The sequence below is a fragment of the Anneissia japonica genome, unplaced genomic scaffold (assembly GCF_011630105.1).
Source record: "Anneissia japonica isolate Jap-2015-1 unplaced genomic scaffold, ASM1163010v1 scaffold287835_len3118868_cov185, whole genome shotgun sequence".
In the NCBI taxonomy this organism is placed as follows: Eukaryota; Metazoa; Echinodermata; class Crinoidea; order Comatulida; family Comatulidae; genus Anneissia; species Anneissia japonica.
Genome location: NW_022737223.1, coordinates 2,679,326 through 2,700,365, shown reverse-complemented (window position 1 = coordinate 2,700,365; position 21,040 = coordinate 2,679,326). Strand labels below are relative to the sequence as shown.

The following is a 21,040-nucleotide window of genomic DNA, read 5'->3' as shown; positions in this document are numbered from 1 at the left end:
CTCTGTCCAGACTATCAAATTTTCTTTGAATAAAAACTTTTTTATGCCCATATATAGTCATGATGTGATGTCATCATGACCATATATAGGCATGTCATATCTTTTGTCAAATATGATAGTCTGGACAGGGATTTAGGGCACAAAGAACAAATCAATGAATTATCACTCTTTAAAAAAAAAAAGTGATGAGGGCGGGCAGTTTTTTTTTTTTTTTTTTGTAATCGGAAAAACAGAATATTTTTATCGATGAGGGAGGGACTGTATTTATTTGGCAAGAATATTGTAAATATTGTATAAAAACTGGTTTAATTTTATTGTTTTTTTTTAAGAAAACGTATTTCCAGTCACAAAATTGCATTGTTTTCATTATGCTGTTGAATCAATTCAACAGCAAATTTCGACATTAATTATGTCATCATCAGGAATGTTTGAAGTATACTGAAAATAAATAAATTCTTATTATACTGTATTTCAAATTCTATGTATGACATTATAGCTCTCTGGCTTGTGTAAAGTTAGTAAACTATAGGGGCGGTATTCAAAAATTGAATTCAATATGGCGACTTACAGTAGTCGCGATGTGTTAGAGGCAATGGAATTGCTCATTTCACCTGTCCAGCAGCAATCACAAAGTGAAAGTAAGATTACATTACCAAGATATTGATTTATGGTTTGTTTGGGTTCTGTGCCCTAAATAATCTGAATAAATAGATATAACGTATTGATCTAGGCTAGCTTAGAAAGACTAGGCTTAAGCCCTAGCTTCCTTAGCTAGCTAGCTAGCCAGTCCCTCTCACTCACCACAGTAAGTTGCAGTAGGGCCTAGCCTGGCGCTAGGGCATGGGCCTAGTTAGTAAAGAAGGCAGAGAGGCCAGTCTGAAGGCATGATGAGTACAGAGTAAGGGGCTAGGCAATATTTGATTTGATGTGACTACAAAATATGAAGACAAAACTTAACCCCAATATATGAAGACAAAATATGAAGACAAAAACCCCACCGGGGCGCGTAGAGCCCCGGTGGGGGTCTGGGTGCTGGAGCTCCAACGATGAGCATTTTAAGCTGTTTTAAAACAATTTCAGGAAGTGAGTGTTTGTTGACAAACAGGAAAGGGAAATTTTCTCAGTGAATTTGATTCGCGAGCAAGAACGAAAGCTCTAGTCTAATGACTCAAGTTAACCTACTACATGACCGTTACTATATTTCAATAAAACCAATTTAGAATTTTAATTTTAAATACATTTTCCCCTGATTTCATGATAATTTGTTATCACGCACGTGTTTCTACAAAATGCATGTTTCATCCAAAATCACTTTGAAATGCGAGACGGTTGATAACTGTTGTAAGCCTAAGCCTAATGTAGAAAGTTTGAATGGGCTTGAGGCAAAGGCCTAATTATATAATTACATTATTTTTCTATTATATTTTTTAGAAAGTGATGGGCTGTCAATGGTATTTCAGATAAATTTGAAAAGATTACATGACAGAATTAAACAGGAACAGTATTCTGAGTCTGAATTACATCTGCATTTACCAGTGTGCAAAGAAGTGCAAACGTCATTAGAATGGTCTGCTATCTACTTAGAAACATGTTTGCAGTTATTACTATGTCTGAAACAGTCTTTGCAAAAAGTGGAAGAGAAAAAAGAAAATAAAAGAGACGAGAATTTCAAACATAAACGGCCACATGATTGTGCACCTCCTCTATCACCAGCAACGCTTAGCATCAATGATCAGAAAGTTGTCACCACTTTAACTCAGTTCATTGTTTGCCTTGGAATTGCTCCAAATCTTGATGCAGGTGTTGGCATTCCACTGTCAATGAGATCAGATTTTAGTGTACTCTTGAGTAAGACCAGCATCTCATCAGATTTATCTCTGGAGTCTGAAAATCAGAACCTTGCTAGAGTCATGAGAAAGCTACTGGATTCTACCGATCTGGCAGCATTGGGAGGTATTATTCTCTCAAAGTATTTGAATGACTTCCTAGCTGCTCTGGTGCAACTAAGTTTCAAGCCACAAAGCTCAAAAGCAGTTGGAGATGCTGCCAATTTGAACAAGGAAAGTGCTTCCTCTATTACGCTCCCGGATCCTCTGTCAGTAGAGAAAGGATCAAGTAAACATCCAGAAGATCATTTAGAAGCTGCTGAAAATGCATCAAACCTTGTAGGTTCTTCCGATACACCAAATGATCATCTGGTAGGGTCTTCAGGAACACCACCAGTTGATCGCCATGTTTGGAGGAAAGAGTTGGAGCTCCTTTTAAATAAGCTCTATCAACCGATGGTCATTCGTGAACTACTTTTACTCCAAGGGGGTCTTTCTAAGAGGGTTAAAGACAGGACTAAAGCGAAGAACCCTTTGCCACCAGCTCCTGTATGGCTACGGAAAGTCTGTGGGAAATTGTTGTCAGAGAGGTTGATGAAGCCTAATGGAGTACACAATGTTCTTTGTGGAATACTTGACAGTACTGGAGGTATGCAGTATAGTCAGATAATTAGATTCATACAATGACATCTCTTTTTACTGCACAAAAACCTTCCTTTGAGTACAATTGTACATTGCTATCATTTTGGAATTTTTTTTTCAATTTTTGTTTTTTAGGTGGTGCAGCTGACAACTGGAAACAGTGCGAAATGATTGCAAAGCTTCTTGTGAATTGTCCAAAGCAAATTCACATAGCAACCTACTATCAAAACATCTGTCCACAGGTTTGTACCATAGTAGAAGTACGGTAGTAGTAGATTGGTCAGTTTGATTGACACTCTGGGAAGGTCCATTTCTCCTGGGTGACTGAATAAAATGAAACATGCAACTCTCAATATTTCAGGTTCTTGATCTTGTCACCTGTAAAGATGTCCTACTAATGAAGAAGTTTCTTAGAATTGCCTGCTGCTTCATCAGTGATGTTATCACAAGGCATCAAGATTTAGGCCAAGAATTGCTCATCAAACCCTTACAGCATCCTCTCTTAAAGTGTATTGATGCAGGTAATTATTAACTGTGGTAGCTTTCTCTGTCCTCACGACAAGCTTGTTCAACTAACTGGTTAATTAGGCCTTTTTACTTGCCACATGACCACTCTCGGTTGGGCAGTCACATGACAGCATACCATTGTAGGTGGCTGGGAGGTCATACCCAGTGTCTCTGTTGTGGTTTTATCCTTAATATTTATTATCTTGCACAGATGGCATCTTACAATCAACACCTGGAAGTGTCTTCATTCTTGAGGATTCAATCTCAACCTGTGTTGACAGTCTTCATAAAGTCTATGTGAATGGAGGATCTGAACCATCACAGGACCTCCTGCAGACAATTCAACCAATCATACATCCTCTTTTTAATCTATGTGTATTTCTGAAAGATGGAATATCTCATTTGAGGTAAGGGGTGTCATTGGTTAATGTAGGTGCGTAACAAAGGAAAAAAATAATCCAAATCTAAATATGAATATTCTGAATAAGATATCAATTTCTAAAATGTGCCATTTTTGTCTACTTTCATTTTAATATAATCTCTTTTTCTCACCTGCATCTTTTGTGATTGACAGGTCACCTGTGGAAGATATACTGCATTGGTATTTTAAGATGACTGACACAGAGATTTCCATCAGAATTCTCAAGCATCTAACTCTTCTCAAGTCTGACCCCTTGCTGGGAGTAATGTCTCCATGGTTGGTATTCTCACCTGGGTCAGGAGGTGGTGCCATAGTGATGGTTTCAGAAGATAAAAGGTACTGTGTAATTATGCAAAAGAAATATAGACTAAAGGCCAGTGGATGGTTGTGATGAAAATAAAAACATTAAGAGAATATAATTTTAATGACAGTTATGATGTCATAGTTATTCATAAATTCTTGATTTATTTATAGGTCTTCCGAGACGGCTTCTGTAGATGTATTGGGTGAACAGGATGTAGCAGCAACAGTGTTATTCGAAATTATCGCCAAATCAAAGATGAATAAATTAATGGGAGATTTCTTCATTGCACTCTTAAAGGTAAGTTCTAGGCTTGTATAGAGCTTGGACGTATAAAAATAGTTTTATGCATAGAGGAAGTTCTTGTTGTGGTTTTGGTTTGAAAAACACTTAGAGCATGTCCTCGATTGTCACTTGTGTTCCCTCCTTACCCCCAACAAAAAAAAACTGAGCCACTACTGCATGTGTGTTTTGCCTATCTTTACCAATCGATATAATGTACATACATCCAACTTGTGGAAGCGGTTTGGCGCAGCGGGAACGGTTTGGTTTCCCAACCCCGAGGTCGGGGTTTTAATCCCTCGTGGTGCATTTCGCTTGTGTCCTTGAGCAGAACACTTTATCTGCATTGCTTCTCTTCACCTAGTAGTATAAATGGGAACCTGGTGGGGTTGCCTGCTCCTGCGCTGATTACCAGCAGCAACAATTAGCATGTGGAACCCAATGACCAGGGAAAAGAACTGCACTTTATAACCGCAAGGAAGAGGCACATTATAAAAGCCAATACCAATACCAAAAATTTATTGTTGTTATTTCAACATCAGGAATTAACAAACATAGTAAATGGCAGCACAGAAGAGAGCAAGAAGAATACCAGTGAAATCTGTGCAGACTCAAAAGTACTATTACAATTAAAAATCAGCCAGTCAGATAAGCTACACAGCATCCAGCATGCTTTAGTTGTCCTCAACCTTGTTGCTAAGATGTGTGAGGAGATGGGACCAGCAATCCTGAAGAATAAAGTACAAATGATAGCGTTTGTAGAAGCAACATTGCAGCGGGCCTGTAACAGTATGGCTGGAGATGGTGAAGATGAGGAATGTCAAGATAAGTCAACTATGTTTGAGGATGAGACACTTAGCATGGCTCTAGGCTTGCTCACCCTCATTGTGGCTGATATTAAACATGTAAGTTTACTCAATGGTTTTACATATTATTATTAAGCTCCAGATTATCAAAAAACTGCTTTATGCCATATATAATCATGATGTGCCTATATATGGAGATGATGTGATGTCATCATGACCATATTTAGGCATGTCACATTTTTGTCAAATAAAATTTGATAGTCTGGACAGGGCTTTGTGATAGGTGCCAGGTCATTTTGATCTGCCAACCTTTTCACCATAAAGAATGCTTCTAGATGGTATTTGTGAACCACAAACTTTCCATGTGATTTGTAATGATGTTAATTGAAAGTAGCTTTTTTAGAAGTGTGCACTATAACCAATTTATTTTAACCTGCATGTTTACTTAAATTATGCCCCAAAATAAATTTTTGTAAGAGAGCTGCCTAAATGTTAAAAAGTCAATTATTAATTTTCAGATCAATTATCAAATTTTATTGTTTATGTTTATAGGTTAATACAGAGCTAAAGAAGATGTTGACATCACTCCTTCCGTTGCTCAACATCATAGGAGACCAGCATCGCAACAAGCACTTGAAAGAGATGTCATCTAGCATACGAGTCACTATTGCCACACATGGTGCTTTGAAAGTAGACTTGCCATCTGACACTGATGGTCAATCGATTAAGAAAAAACTACTTCCTAAAGGAGAAACAAAAGATTCCAGTTCGAAATGTGAAGGGAATGGCAACAAGGAAGATGCTAGTAGCATGGTTGCAGAAGCAAGTTGCGGTAATTTGGAGAAAAATGATCCTTATAGTAAATTAGAAGTCACTCCAGAAGGAGGAAGCCAAACAGAATCTGATACAGACTTAGTGAGTGAATCATTTGATGAAGCATTTAAAGATCTCTTTGATCCTTTACTACCGGTCAGAGGTCATGCATTGATAGCTCTTGGCAAACTTCTCCGTGCAAAGGACCCGAAGTCTATGCAGAAGAAAGACATTTTATTTCGGACGTTCAAAGAGAAGTTGACCGATGATGATACATACATCTATTTGGCTGCCATTCAAGGTCTGGAAGCCATGTCAGATGTGTTCCCTGATCAGGTGATACCAGCTCTGTGTACAGAGTATGCTAATTGGGAGAAGAAAACTACCAGTGATAATGAAGTGAGGATGAAGATTGGGGAATCTCTTGTCAAGGCAACCAGAAACTTAGGTAAACTTATTAATATATATCTGCTCAGGAGTTGGCTTCAGAGAAAGAGCAATACAGGTAACTGATACATTATATATTTGATAAAACAAAATATATTTCTCATTGTGATTTTTGTAGGTGAGCTAGTGCCACATTTTAGGCATGAACTTCTTGCTGCCATCCTAACAGTCACCAAGGATCCGGATCCAGACGTTTGTGCCAGCAGTTTGGCAAACCTTGGAGAAGTTTGCAAACTACTCAAGTTCTCCTTGGGCTCAGTAATTCACGAGGTAAAAATCTTAGTAGGCATTTTGATTTTTTAGATGTTTAATATTACTGGGGTTTCCATGGACTTTAGCAGCTTTAGTCTCTAATTAGAATAGCAAAAATAAAAGACATTTGTTAATTTAGGACCACAGGAAAGTGGTCTTTAATTGGAGGGAGACATGTATAATGATTTTTCTATTTTGTGAATTTAGTGTATCACATTGTACCTTGACTGCACTAGTATTATAGAGTTATTGTTATGATAGCTATAGCACTTAACCCAAGCATGCACAGCATAAAAACAGAAGATAATGTGCATCAGCACAGTTGTTGGCTAGCTCTTCAGCCACCTGTGTTCATGGGAAGCACATTGAATATTTCAGTTGTTATTAAAAATATTATTACATACTTAAAATTCATTATCATAATTTGCATATTTTTATTTACAGGTGCTGAACTGCTTAGTGTCAATCCTGCAGACAGATAACCAAGTTATTGTGAAGAGGGCATGTGTCAATGTTGTCACCTTGATTTTAAGGGGCCTTGGTAAAGAAGCTTTGACGATTCTCGAATCCAGTTTGTTGAATTTGTACCGTACTTTAAAACTAACATTAAGAACAGAAAGTGATGATGTCGTGAAATTGCATGCAGAGTTAGCATTACAGGAGATGGATATATTTATGAGGGAGTACTTATTTCCCAAACAGTCGCTGAGTAAGAAAATCATTGTCTTACCATGATGTCCGGTGGACTCATAAAGACCGATAAAATAAATATATTTTATTTACCATATAATTTGTATTCTGTTTCATTATTTGTTGACATCAAAATCTGTTAATGCATCTATTAAAACAGCCTTTATGTGCTTCATAGTATTGCCTTGGTCTTCACCAATTGTCTGCAGATTTTCCTTGAACCCAGTTTTTATATTTATTTAAAAAATTTATCCTTCAAAAGCCAAAAAATTAAAAACCTAATAACTAAGCAAACAGATGTAAATACTGCATTTGATTGTTCGTTTGTTTATTCACTCAATAGACAAGACAAACTGAAAAGGGAATGAGGTAGTATTTGTAATCCTTAAATTTACATTGAGAGAGGTGTTCTTTCATGGCAAAAAGGTATTTTGGTAGATACTGACCCATTAGGTTTCTTGTACAGTACTTGAAAACAGTATTATGAATACAATGTTAAGAATATAAGTGGTTTTAAAGGATAATATATATACTACATTAACTTTAAAATAATAATAATTAAGAGTTATTCCTTCAAATATAGGTATCTGTACTGGTAAAATTACTGGTATTGCACCTTTCTAAAATACAGTATATCAAATATAATCCTAAATTTAGTAATCAAAATAGAAATTATATAAATATTTTCAATGTTATTCTTAATACCATCACATGCTATAATTTCTGATATAATGATTGTAAACAGCTTTATTTTAAGCTACATGATTGTATAAATGTACTTCTAAAAATAAATTACACAAAAAAAAAAATATGTAGAAACATTTTTCTATAAAACTAGGCCTATTTATAATCTTACATAAACAATAGATTCTCCTGATTCACCTCATTATGGATTTTTTTCACCTTCTACTGAAAATTAACTTTATTGTATGGTACTTAGGGTCTTCCAGAAGTATGATAGTAAGACGCAAGTTCTTTTACGGTATCCATCTATTCAGAAGTGTTCACGCATTTCACTAGGGTAGTTACTGTAATGTTAATTCTGTACACATTTAAATATAAAATGCAATGCTTTATAAAAAATATGAAAGTTACGGTTTTACATTATTAACTGGTTGCAAAAAATGTTAGGGTTTATTCTTTTGTACATTTGTGCAAAAACTAAGTTTAAAAGGGCCCTTGGACTGAATTTCTATTAACATGGGCATGATTCTCTGCCCGGCTAAACAACCCAGAAGAGCTGGAACATAACTCTTTGTTAGGCCAGACAACACAGAAGTCAAGCTCTTTATGCAGGTATGAAGCTCCTTGCTAGGCCACAGAAGTACTCTTCATACAGGCATGAAGATCCTTGCTAGGCCGTACAACCCAGAAGAATTTTTTTACAGGCATGAAGCTCCATATTAGGCTAGACAACCCAAAATAACACTCTCATACAGGCATGAAGCTCTCTGCCAGACCAGACATTTGTTTGTTTGGTTCCATTGGTTTATCAGAATCCTTGAGTGATGTCATGATCTTCTGAAACAATCCGAGACGTAGCATCCACTGCATGATGAATGTTTGCAGCCAGTGCAAGAAGCGATCAGACCTAAAAGATTAATTACAATATGTATTTTAATAACAAATATTTGAATAGAAAATATCCAAATATTAATAGATACTAATAGTAAATATAATTTTTTAAAAAAACTTCAATTTATTGGATTAAAAATAAGTCAATATCATTACTATATTTAACACTGTATTAATATTTGTTAATTGTCATTATTATCAAATCATTTAATAGTTACCACTTACGCAAGAGTGAAATCAAAGAGAAAGCGGTCCCACCTAGCCCTCATGTTGTCCTTGAAGCCACGAAGTTCGGCATCTTGTGCGGTACCACCAATAGCGCTAACGAGAAGAAAGCAGTGAGCATGCAATGTATCATTATAAAATAAATGACAAATGTAAATGTTTTTATAGTGATAGCATCCATTCTATTAAAGGCACTTGAAATTTAAAAAAAAAGAAGCAGGAAAATTGTTACCAGAAAATATCATAGAATAATAATAAAATTAATAATAAGAAAATTGAAACCTAATTCATGTATTTCTCACCATCTAGCCATCAGAGTTATGTAGTTTGCCGGCATTCCTAGCGTCCTATGAATCCCACGTACTGTGTTCATGTTACGAAACACTAAGTACAAAGACTTGGGTAGACTGTGCAGCAACTGGTTACCACGCTCAATAAAGTCCTCTCGTTTGGCGCCCATCTGTTGGAACTCAGCGCCGAGCTTGCGGAACTGATCTGGAGTCATCATAAAGGTCATGTGTAGGCCTCGCTTAGCTTGGAGGTTCAAAGGTCGTTGCATTATCATCATAGCAAATAGTTTATATTCTGTGAAAATCATAAAAAATAGAAAATAGTTAATTATGAATTGCTTTTCATTTTATGAAATGGTAGAGTAAGAATGATATATAATGTAAGACGCCAAGGTGCATTTGTATACTGTATATTCACTTTCAATATGGCTGCACACTTGAATAAGTCTAAATTTATCAAAATTTGGTGTAAAATTTTTTATCAATGTTTCTGAAACTTACCTCTGACTCCTAAATCTGCAGCATACCGTTTCATTCCCTCAACATCCTTCATGATAATAGAGGTCCAGTAATTACAAAATGCCACTCGGATCCTGTTCAACATGTCCATATGATGATTATTATTATTATTTAGGTGAAAATACATACAAATAATAATAATACAAATATATGGAAATATAATTACATGAATCACTTACTTTGGTGAGAGTTCTTCATACAGGCCATGGTCAAGAAGCACCAACTCAGCTTTACCTCTGTTATTTTGTCTTACAAACACTAATATTGAGAAAGAATATACATATATGAGAAAGAATATATATATATATATTTTATTGAACTTCCACCTTTAACACCATATCATCAAACTAGTCTTTATCTATAAAATTATCAAAATCATCATCAGTATTATCAAGATTAACCCCATTACAGTAACCTCCATCCATCAACATCTTCATAATTCATTGGGATATCAGTATCCTCATCATTATCATAATCATTATCAAAATTGTCATCAATATCAGTACCATCATCAGCAATCACCACTATCATATTAATAGCTCATTATGGTTATTCAAAAGAACATATTATTATTATTAGGTTAATTAAAACTAAATTTAGGCTTAGTTCAGTACTTTTAATAGCTTACAGTAGTTCCCCTATATACACTCCTGCAGAAATAGTAGTCAATGCAAATTTAAATAAAATAAAACTTTTATGGTTTACCCACCATTTCCAGGATGTGGGTCAGCATGAACAAACCCAGTGTGGAATATCTGCTCTGCAAATATTTTAATTAATTTATCAGCAACCTAAATTAAAGGTAAAATAGGATAATTAAAAACTTATTTTAAATATAAATCTTTAATATCATTATCACCATTGTTACAATCAACAGAACTTTTGTTATCATTGATTGACAATAGCGAGTTAGCGCAGTGGTGAGCGATTTTAGTGTGTTGCGTTACAGACAGTGAGACCTCCCAATGCTGTACTAGGTACTTCTGTCCCGCAAAACACTTTGTATCAATTACCTCATCCTTCCGATGGGATATTAAGCTGTTGGTTCTGTTGCATATGTGCACTAAAGGAACTCAAATTCACTATTTGAAAAGAGTAAGAGAAAACATACAATATACTACATTTGACAGTCTGGCAAAAAAAAAGGAACTAAACCTGTTTAAAGCTTAGATGGTTTCATCTCTACTTTTACTTACATCAGCAAATGAAAGACCCATCTCTTTAATGCCATCTACATCAGTCACTTTTAGGGCGTGTATGTATTCCATTGTAAGAACTCGCTGTGAAAATAGGAAATGTTAGTTTACTATCATCGCCGGCAACTTAACAGCATTTCGAAACATTGGTATCACCAAAGGAGTTCCCAAACAATGTTTTACCTTTGATGATGTTTTCCAGTATATCTTCGGCACATACACATAAGGAAGATGCTTCAAACCTCTGGCACATCTCTCAGCATTGCGACCCTCATTCTCAAAATCTAACTCTCGCGAAAGAGGTCCTCTCGTCTCCTGCCGAAAAAGTTAAATGAAGTATTTTAGGAAAATTGATAAGAATAACTATATTAATAATAAGATTACTTTCTTTTAGAATGAGGGAAAAATTCTTTACCTTGAGAATTTCCTTGAAGTTGTAGTGTTCTGGAAAGAGCCAATGGACAACATCCAAGAGGATCTCCATAGTCTTCAGGTCTCCACTGTACTGATCACGCAGATTTATGTACTGAATCTGAAATAAGCGTTAGAACCATGATGTGTGGGATAGGAGAACATGAATTATTGGATAGGATCAGAAATCCCTGGATAGAAAAATATTATTGGACAGAGACTTGTTATTCTGATATAAATATTTGCATCATGCGTAGAATATGAATTATAGGATTGAAATATCATGGAATAAAAATATAAATTATGCACTAAAAAGATGATTTATATGAAACAATAACAAAGACATGAATCATTAGAAAGATGAATTATGGGATAAAAACATGATTTGTGGGATATATGAATTATTGGATACTGAAATAATGAGGTGATACAAAAATTGACATCATGTACATCATATACATTAATAAAAAAGTTAAATATATTGAATAATTATACTGTATGATTACAATTATTAAAAAATGGTAGTAAAAGACATCACCTTGACAGCAACCTCATCACCCTGATGAGTGACTGCTATGTGAACCTGTGCAAGGCTAGCTGCTGCAATCGGCTCGGGTTCAAACTCTCTGAAGAGTTTATCAGGCGTGCTTCCGAAATCTTCAAGAAACAGATTATCAATCTGAGAGAAGTGAATCCATAAAAAGGAACAATTAGTAAGTCCTATGTTGATAGGAATACATTTTAGAATAAAACTAGAACACTATAACACTAGAACAATCACACCATACCTTTAGTACAAAAAATCATAATATTCATGAATATTTTTTTTTCTCATTACACTGGAAAATATTCATATTGATTTACCCAAGGTTCTACAATTTCCTCTCTAAAGGTAGGCCCTCACTCCACCCAACGGTTGTCGATTCTATGTAGAAAGCAACACCATGACGCGCACACAACGATTGTTTTTAATGATGTTCCGACTGCCACCGACAACCAGCAGATGGCGTTGTGTTGTCTAACACTGACAGGGAGCGGGATTGTGTTCATCGGCCAACGGTTGTGGGATGCAGAGAGTCCCCGGCTTGTAACTTACTGTAGCCATAAAAACCGCAATTCTGTAAAATTATACCATATTCATGAATATTCATCTCTTCATTATAATACTGATTTCAATATAACTTTCACCTACTTCTTTATTTTTCCTCTCTAATGCTCGATCTTGTAAAACAGCCAACTTTGTTAGGATCTCCTTTGGAAGAATATGATTAATGGTGCCTAGAACCTGTCCAAATTTGATGTACAGCCCACCATTGGTGAGGCAAACACGAAGTATACGATCTGCAGTGCGCTCATTAATCTCCTTAAATTTTATCTTGTATTCTTCTGTTGTTGAATCATCTAATCCGTAAAGGTTAATTTTGTAATCCAAACCAATGAATAACCCATTGTAAAAAGTCCTGAAGGAGATAAAAACATAAAGAATAACTATGACATTCCAATACATCTTTTTATAGTTTCTTTCACATATTTTTTCTCAAAACTCCATTCATCATTATGCAACACTGATGAAGATCTCAATACCAAGGTTAATTACAGTCATTTATAATTACTTAATCACCAATAAAAGTTGTATGCAAGATAATGTTTTGTTAAACTTCTGGACTTGTTATGCTTGAGGTGAGGGACGGCTATAATATGGGAAAAACATAGGAGGAAAAAGCCATTTAATATAATAATACTTCATAATATTTATAGTAAATAACATAAGCATGATGCAATGATGATAATTATTTCATAAGTTTAAAAATAATAAATTTCTCTAAAACTAACCTTAAAAAACGAACCAATCCTTCAAAGGTAACTCGTGTTTTTCTCTTGTTTATATCACTCATCCACACATAGGTACCAATCCCACCTGTCGGCACGGCAACCATCACACCTAATGCCATTTTCTTGAAGACTTGCTTCTTTGGTTTAACAACTGTCTTTTTGACTGCTGTTTGTCGGCCAAAAGTTCTGAAGAAGGTTAAGAGTTCCGATGGTCTAAGTTTCGAGGTGATTACCCTGTGGCTGATATTCGGAATTTTGATCGAGTACATTGCAGCACCCTGATTGCAGCACGATACTTGGCCCGAATTTGATCTTCAAGAATTTGTAAATGAAAAAGAACTGAATCTAAACTGAATACCATTAATTCATTGAATAAATAATACAAAAGGTTATATTATGAAAAACATGATCCTTGTCACTGTAACTTTTAACATCATATTTATTACTACCACCTTGTACTAATATTAGTAACATTTACTCTGCGGAACATCCAAACCTTTGGACAACAGCATTCTGAGTATCGTCGTAGTAGCCTATGAGATCACTTACTTTTGTGAAAAAGTATATCCCATGGGGACAGAAACTGTTTATCCCCTTTCAATCAACCAGTGGACGGAAGCCCCGGCTGGCCCTACTACTAGAACTAGACTGACGTTTGATAAGAAAGATGATATAACCTGATCAGTACCAACTACAGTAGTAGTGGCCATAGCATGCGTGATCATAATTATTCCATAATAATGCTTCAATTCATGAAGTTTATCAAAAATACTCACAACGTTTACAATAATCAATAATCTTTAAATATTTGTCGAAATGTCCAGAGTGGTGCACCTTCCTCTTGGTTTTGACTTTTCTATACATCAAAGTGTAAACAAATAAGTTTGAAAATACTTGTGGACCGGCACGATCATCGTATACTGTAATGTTTGAATTTCTTAAAGGTAGGCAAACATGTGCTATACAGCTCGCTCACTTGTGGAAATGTGAAAGAATCGTTCTTTCCGTATTTCGTAGGTTTTTATTAACATTAACATGCACTTATATAAATTAAACTAATAAGTATTATTTTTCAAATAATATGTTATTACTTGCTGTAACGCAAAGTAAGTGAAAGTTGTTTAATTGTCTGCGCATAATATTTGTAGGCCTAGCCTAGGCTAGCTAGAGTACAGTAGTAGGCCTACCATGGTCAGAAACTAGGGTACCATACCGAATCTTCTGCCTTCTTGAAGATCGCTGAAAGGTTGGCAGGAAGTGATCCTAAAATTTATTTATTTTTTTTTTTCTTCTATGTATTTTTTATTTTATTTTGAAAGATGTGTAGATGATAGATCCATACTGTTGGGGGAGTCCCTGGAGAAGCTGAAGCACATCAAGTCAGGGAGTCGTCACACAGATATTTACACCAGGAACCTCAATAATTATGTTTTGCTCCATTTGACCGTCTGTTTTTTATTGCGCACACACAATACCATGTTCCCAAGTACTTGTGAAAAATACCTAGCCATTAGCGCAGGCTCACTGTCAGTGGTGTGGTGGTTATGATGCCAGACTTGATATTTGGAGGTTATGGGTTCGATTCCCACCTGAATCATTTTCATGGGTTTTTTTTCACAGTTTTGAGGACATGCTGTACTAAGATTCAGTGTGTGATACACATTGGACAAAACATCATTCCTATATTTTTTCTATTTAAACAGATTTATTTCTTGGATTTTTTGATAGGATATTTACGATATGGCTGATCAAACTCATTTTTGAGACCTGATGAACACTTTAAGAGTTGCATTGAGAACACTACCTTCAGACAAGTTCATCAGTGGTAAACATAGCAGCAAAGTTTTATACCAGATAGTTACCAAAATTGTTTACCGAAGAACATCCCAATGTAAAGAGTATTGCACAATGGAGGGCAAGCCATTATGTTCACGAATCAACGTAATCACCGGTGAAGCAGAATGGGTGATTGAAAACGAGGTTTACGATTATCACCAGGAAATAGCAAGATCAGGGTACACAGATATGCTACATGATCATGAAAGGGTAAGGAAACTCACCCGCTGAACACCACTGGCATTGTTAAAACCTCAAGTTTTAAAAAGTCATATCAATTTTCTTTTGTATAAATCCAATTTTATAGAAAATGTCAATAACAATAAGTAGGAAAAAAAAAGAAGAAAAATTGTAGAAAAAAATTGGGGAGAAAAAATGATAACAATAATTATTTGAGCATTTTTCTTATGGAGAAGCTCTGACTTTAGTTACAAGTTTTCATCAAGATAGATTCCTTGAATATGCTCTATGTGTTGTAATACAGTACGTAATATTTTTTTACAATATATATATATATAGTGGTGTGTGCTCTTCAATTGAAGGAAAAGGTGATAATTCTAGTTCTTATTCATTTTAATTACATTTAACATCTTTCCATTCTTTTTATGTTAGAACAAGAAATATTATGAAGGAATAAGGCTTGCTATTCAGGCCGTCCATGCAAGGGGAGAGAAAGCCCATGTGCTGGACATTGGCGCCGGTACTGGTCTCCTGTCTATGATGGCTGCAACGGCCGGAGCCGACACTGTCCATGCATGTGAGGTACAGTATACCCACAAGCTTTTTCCACACTATCAAATTTTATGTGACAAATACATGTCTATATTTGTGTGTAATATGACATCATAATGCCCATATATGGGCACATCACACAAAACTCTGTTAATATGTGAAATAACAAGGAGCATCAAATGATTATTACAGACTTAGGAGATGCAATCTTAACCAACTTACTTATTCTTTTTAGGCATTTCCACCTATCGCTGAAGGTGCTAGAAAAATTGTCGCACAAAATGGCTTTGCTGAGAAAATCAAAGTAATTGGAAAGCGTTCAACAGAATTGACTGTAGGCCCAGATGGGGATCTTCCTCGCAGGGCAAACATCCTTGCCACAGAGGTTTTTGACACCGAGTTGATAGGGGAAGGTGCCGTACCAACCTTCCACCATGCCCATAAGCATCTTTTAACTGAAGATTGTATATCTGTTCCTCACTCAGCCACTGTTTATGTCCAAGTCATCCAGTCTGAATTCATCTGGAAATGGCATAAGATCCTGCCAATCAAAGTTGCCGGATGCGGTGACATCATTCCAATAAAGGAGATCGATTCTTGTGCTGGTGCTGCCTCTGTGCATGATGTCCAATTGAGTCAAATACGAGCGGACCAGTTTCAACCAATCACAGATGTAGTTAGCATGATTGATTTTAATTTTAGCACTGGGGATTTTGAAGCTAGGAGAACTAAATTACATGAGGTGAAAGCACTTACGAACGGTTTTTGCCATGCTGTGTTTATGTGGTGGTCTCTTGAGATGGACACTGCAGGTGATATTATCTTAAGCACAGCACCAACATGGGCACATCCTGACGGAGATGCAGCACCCTGGAGAGATCACTGGATGCAATCTATTTACTACCTTCCCTCTCCTTTAGCCATTAAACAAGGTATGTATCAATAGTATCTTTCAGCAAGGCCAACAAGGAGAACTTAAATTACACATCTATTTAGTACAACTTGGTTGAGGAAAGTTTTAAAAAATGAACCCTTTGTGGTGCCATCTTTGAGTGGTTGTCACTCTCTAGTTTCATGACAAATGATGATATCTTTATATCTGATTTTGACATTTTCTAGGGGAGAATCTAGCTATTAGACTCTCACATGATGACTACAGTCTTTGGTTTAGTGTCCAATCAACTAATGATAACCAAAATGTGAATCACCCAAGTGATGATGATGAGAGACCAATTTGCACATGTGGAGCACATGTCCTGCTCAGTCGCTCCAGAATTCGCAAACTCAACGATCAGACAACAACAGATAAATTTGTAGCAGCTCTCAAGAAGGTAAAGAACCTACATTACTTTTATGACAGATACCTGCCATTTGCCCATATAAAGGCATGATGATGTCATATTAAATCCATATATGGACATGATGATGTCACACCCATATATTGGCACTTCACACATATTTGTCACTTAAAACATCTCAGTGTGGACATAGCTTTAGGTGCATTGTATAATAAAATTTACCTTAAGTATATCTAGCGGAGTATGCGTATGAAAGCAAATTTTATGTGACGAATAAATGTGATATGCCCATATTTGGGTGTAATCTGACATCATCATGCCCATATATGGGCACATCACACAAATTTGTCACAATTTGATAGTGCGGACAGAGCTTTAAGTATGCTTTTATTATCCCACAGAGTTTGATTTTTAACCACATAACAATCTTATTTATGTATTAACTACAGGTTTTGAAGCAAGATAGCATTTGTTCAGTCATCAGTGACGGCTCCCATCTACCACTCATCGCAGCAAGACTTGGTGCTAAAAAGGTAAAATTATACAAATCAGAAAATATTGAAGGTGATTCATTCATCAGTGGCAGATTCAAGAGAGGGGAGGCCCAGTTGGCCCAGAGCCCCCTAAATTTTTCAGAATTATAAAAAAATAAGGGAAAAAGGAAAATTATATTCAAAATTAAATCTGAGAGTGCCATTTCCGGCCATCTAGAACCTTAATCATAAATGTTCTTAACTCAGCCCCAACCACTGGGAAATACCCCTTCCCCGGGCCCCCTCTGTTTTGAATTCCTGGATCTGCCACTATTGATTTACATTACATTTGATGTATGTACTACTTTCATTTTATATTTAAAGAGAGACTGACTGTTAACTGGCAAGGAAAATACTTTCTCACTGTAATTGAAAGAAATCAGCTTCATTAAATATATTAAGTTAAGCAACTTACATACTGGTTTTTATTTTCACACTTTTTTAATACAGAGAGTATAAGTACAGTAACATTTTTGTTATACTTTCACCTGCAGGCTTTAACTTTCACCCAGAACAGCTTTATGCGAAGACAACCTTTGTTAGAGATAGCTAAGCACAACAAACTAAGCCAAGTGAAGGTGATTGAGAAAAGTCCTGCAACAATTCAAGGCTTGGATATAGGAGATAAAAAGGTAAATTGAATGGAACGTAATGCTTTATAAATCAATAAATGACATGTTCCTATGTTATATATTTAAAAGAATGAATGGGTAAAGGAATCAATGAATACAAATATTACGCTTGTATTTAATTTTGGAATACATAATATTTCATAATTCCTTGTTAAATGGAAATCATTAACTCTCTGACCACCAGGGGTTTGAAAAAATGGTATCAGCCACCGCCAGAAATTTTAGCGAATTTTAACACTTTTTCGAAGCTTGTTGAGAGTGCGTATGTGATCAGATTAACATGTAATGAATACTACAAGAACTACAAACATCTTAGCTCTACAATGGTACAAAAACACTATATTCTAATCACAATCTGTGACCTGTAGCAGTAAAATGGAAAATGACTCACTTTTGGAAATTTACGCAATTTCGCACAATGAAGCTGAGAGAATCGCGATTTCGTGAAAGTAAATCAATACCGTTCTACGCTAATATAAACAAACAAATAGTGAAATACTTACGGTCCAGTATATGTCGGTAATTACCCCATCGGATTCTGTAAAATAACCTGAAACAGAGATTCTGTGTTTGGCGGTCAAGCGTTATGTTACCAAACACGGAGATCTCCGTGTTTGGCGGGCAGAGTGTTAAACTGGCTTATGTATATAAATTGATATTTTTAGGAAAAGTTCTACACAATTTTATATTTCTGTCCAAATATTTGACAAGATTGCATCAATTCTGGCAATAAACTTGGCCAGCAAGTCTGCAGAAAACAATAGCAATCTCTCACAAGTGACACTTCATCCCTTTTCAGATTGATGTTGTGATGGGTGAGCCTTTCTTTTCCAGCTCACTTCAGCCGTGGCACGATCTTCACTTCTGGTATGCCAAGGAGTCCCTCAGCCATCTCCTTGCATCTGACTGCACTGTCCTGCCTCGTGCTGGAACGCTTAAAGCAATGGCATTGCAATTTGATCACCTCTGGAAGTTCCATGCCCCAGTCATAGAAAAAGAAGGATTTAATCTTGCAGAGTTCGATGTAATTGTTCAGGTACTAAAAATACAGGCTGATTTGTATTGTTCTTTATGAAAGCTATTGATAATAATAATAAAGTTTTGAGGAAAGCAGAACAAATGGTTGTCATTGACTATCTGACATTATCCTTATGACATGTATGATTATCACCATTTACACCAAATTGTCTTAAATTAAGCAGAAATGTTCATGATTATGTCTTCTGTACCACAGAGATCTTCAAAGCTTGCTGATGAGCGAATGGATCCTCACCATCTTTGGGAGTACCCATCGAGGGCGCTCTCTGAGCCCTTTAGTTTAATGGAATTTGATTTCAACAGCAGCATTCCAAAAGAGAGTATTGAAAAGAGAGGCTGCATTCAATTCATCAGGTTAGTATCACATGACAATGTGAGTCACCTGATATTGGGGTTGTAGCTTGGTGGTTTAGTTGAAATGGTTGAATTCAAATCTGAGGGTCCTGGGTTCAAATTCTGAAAAACGCCAATGATTTTTAAAAAGTATCCCTAGTTACCTAGAGCACCACAATATGTTATTTATTTAAGAGGGTCCCAAATATCAGCTGACCTGGGATTGGGTGGATCTGAACTTCGAACCTAAATGGAGTTTAGTCGGCAGCTTCAACAGGTCAATTTCGGACATTCGCCAGCTTTCATTTGATTTGGCAGGGATTGCATTAGTTGTGGGTAGAGCCGGCTGAGAGAATCACATGATTATAGTAATTATGGTATGGAGAAACACCTGCTGGTGATTATTAAAGACGATAATTAATATTTAATAAGGACACATGTCTACATCGGGAAATGAACTCAAGAATTTCAGATTACAGTTTGGGTATTTTACCTTTAAGGCGGAGTGCTATACAACCTTGGATCTCCCCATTAGGAGAATATTTCAAGGTATATGCCAAGATGAGTGAAAATTTTTCCTAATCTATTTTGTTTACATTATCATTTAGAGAGGGGGTATGCCATGGTATTGCTGTGTGGATGGACTTCGACCTTGGTGATTATATCACAGTCTCAACCGGCTTACTGAACCTGAAGCCTAATGGTGAACCCAGTTGGGACATGAACACAAAGCAAGGAATCTACTTCATGCCAGAGAATATTAACACAGTCGGGAGTGATGGATTGCGGAAGTTGCATCATCACGTCCACTTCCATCCACATCACGCGACGTTCCAGTGGACATTTGAGCTGAAGTAGGCACTGCAGATTTTAGAGTTTTTCAACTTGAATATTAAACACGAACCTCGAATCAGTAAATATGACATACTAAAATATGTAAAAAAAATTTATTGTTTATTTACTTTATTGTTTTAATGTGTCATTACAATCTCTGTAATAATAAGAGATAATTATTTGTATCATTATTATATTATAATAATATAAAAAATCATCCTTTTTAATCTGTGTATTAAAATCATTTTTTTAGACTTTAAATGCTTATAGAATACAACTAAAAATGCTACAACAGGAATGTATGTAATTAAATCCCTATTAGGGAATATTTACTAAATGCTTCTTAGGGAATGCATAAAACATGTTGCAAATACTTCCTTAGGAAATGAATATACATTATCATTAAATATATTTTTCCTCTTAGAGAATGTAATTCACCCGAAAGAGTGTGTTTCTAATTGCTGCTTCCATTTAGGAGTGTACACCACTAACTACAAAATAAATATTAACAATTTGCATTCATTTATATTTAATTATACTTTTTCCAGTAGAAATTGCGTAATTTACCAACAAAAAGAATGGTCATGTGATAAACCAGTCAATGGAGAAACTATCCATTGTCCCTCCTCTACCTAAATTTGTCATGCCTTACCTTTAACAGCAAGGGTCTCTTAGAAATTGGGATTTGGAGAGAATCGCCTAAATTTTAAGAAACAATATGTCTATATTAAATTTTTTTTGACGAACATTTGTGCTTTGTGACATATA

At 35.7% G+C, this 21,040-nt stretch overlaps 3 protein-coding genes across 8 annotated transcripts; 2 read left to right on the top strand and 1 right to left on the bottom strand.

Moving 5' to 3' along the window:
• Window positions 1-545: 545 nt before the first annotated feature.
• Window positions 546-7,648, top strand: LOC117117100 (transport and Golgi organization protein 6 homolog). Its single transcript, XM_033261288.1, has 11 exons — window positions 546-638; window positions 1,432-2,475; window positions 2,604-2,710; window positions 2,830-2,989; window positions 3,187-3,382; window positions 3,550-3,732; window positions 3,871-3,997; window positions 4,522-4,884; window positions 5,338-6,046; window positions 6,164-6,315; window positions 6,742-7,648. Exons 1-11 carry the CDS (start codon window positions 557-559, stop codon window positions 7,030-7,032), a joined length of 3,414 nt encoding a protein of 1,137 aa, XP_033117179.1. The 5' UTR covers window positions 546-556; the 3' UTR covers window positions 7,033-7,648.
• Window positions 7,299-14,398, bottom strand: LOC117117102 (uncharacterized aarF domain-containing protein kinase 5-like). 5 transcript variants are annotated; one of them, XM_033261295.1, is made up of 13 exons: window positions 14,250-14,398; window positions 13,037-13,348; window positions 12,396-12,663; window positions 11,742-11,882; window positions 11,208-11,324; window positions 10,976-11,107; window positions 10,793-10,876; window positions 10,306-10,387; window positions 9,776-9,854; window positions 9,579-9,670; window positions 9,090-9,372; window positions 8,788-8,883; window positions 7,299-8,578 (listed from the first exon to the last, which is right to left on the bottom strand). In XM_033261295.1, the coding sequence occupies exons 2-13, from the start codon at window positions 13,303-13,305 to the stop codon at window positions 8,419-8,421; spliced, it is 1,803 nt and encodes a 600-aa protein (XP_033117186.1). In that variant the 5' UTR covers window positions 13,306-13,348; window positions 14,250-14,398; the 3' UTR covers window positions 7,299-8,418. The 5 variants fall into 5 exon arrangements, with proteins under 5 accessions (XP_033117186.1, XP_033117183.1, XP_033117185.1 ...); XM_033261292.1 differs by lacking the exon at window positions 14,250-14,398 and adding an exon at window positions 13,813-13,952; XM_033261294.1 differs by lacking the exon at window positions 14,250-14,398 and adding an exon at window positions 13,725-13,866.
• LOC117117101 (protein arginine N-methyltransferase 7-like) lies at window positions 13,973-21,023 on the top strand. 2 transcript variants are annotated; one of them, XM_033261289.1, is made up of 10 exons: window positions 13,973-14,049; window positions 14,765-15,082; window positions 15,485-15,634; window positions 15,840-16,536; window positions 16,724-16,935; window positions 17,352-17,435; window positions 17,930-18,067; window positions 18,867-19,103; window positions 19,302-19,459; window positions 20,047-21,023. In XM_033261289.1, exons 2-10 carry the CDS (start codon window positions 14,807-14,809, stop codon window positions 20,294-20,296), a joined length of 2,202 nt encoding a protein of 733 aa, XP_033117180.1. In that variant the 5' UTR covers window positions 13,973-14,049; window positions 14,765-14,806; the 3' UTR covers window positions 20,297-21,023. The 2 variants fall into 2 exon arrangements, with proteins under 2 accessions (XP_033117180.1, XP_033117181.1); XM_033261290.1 differs by having other exon boundaries at window positions 14,017-14,142.
• Window positions 21,024-21,040: the final 17 nt, after the last annotated feature.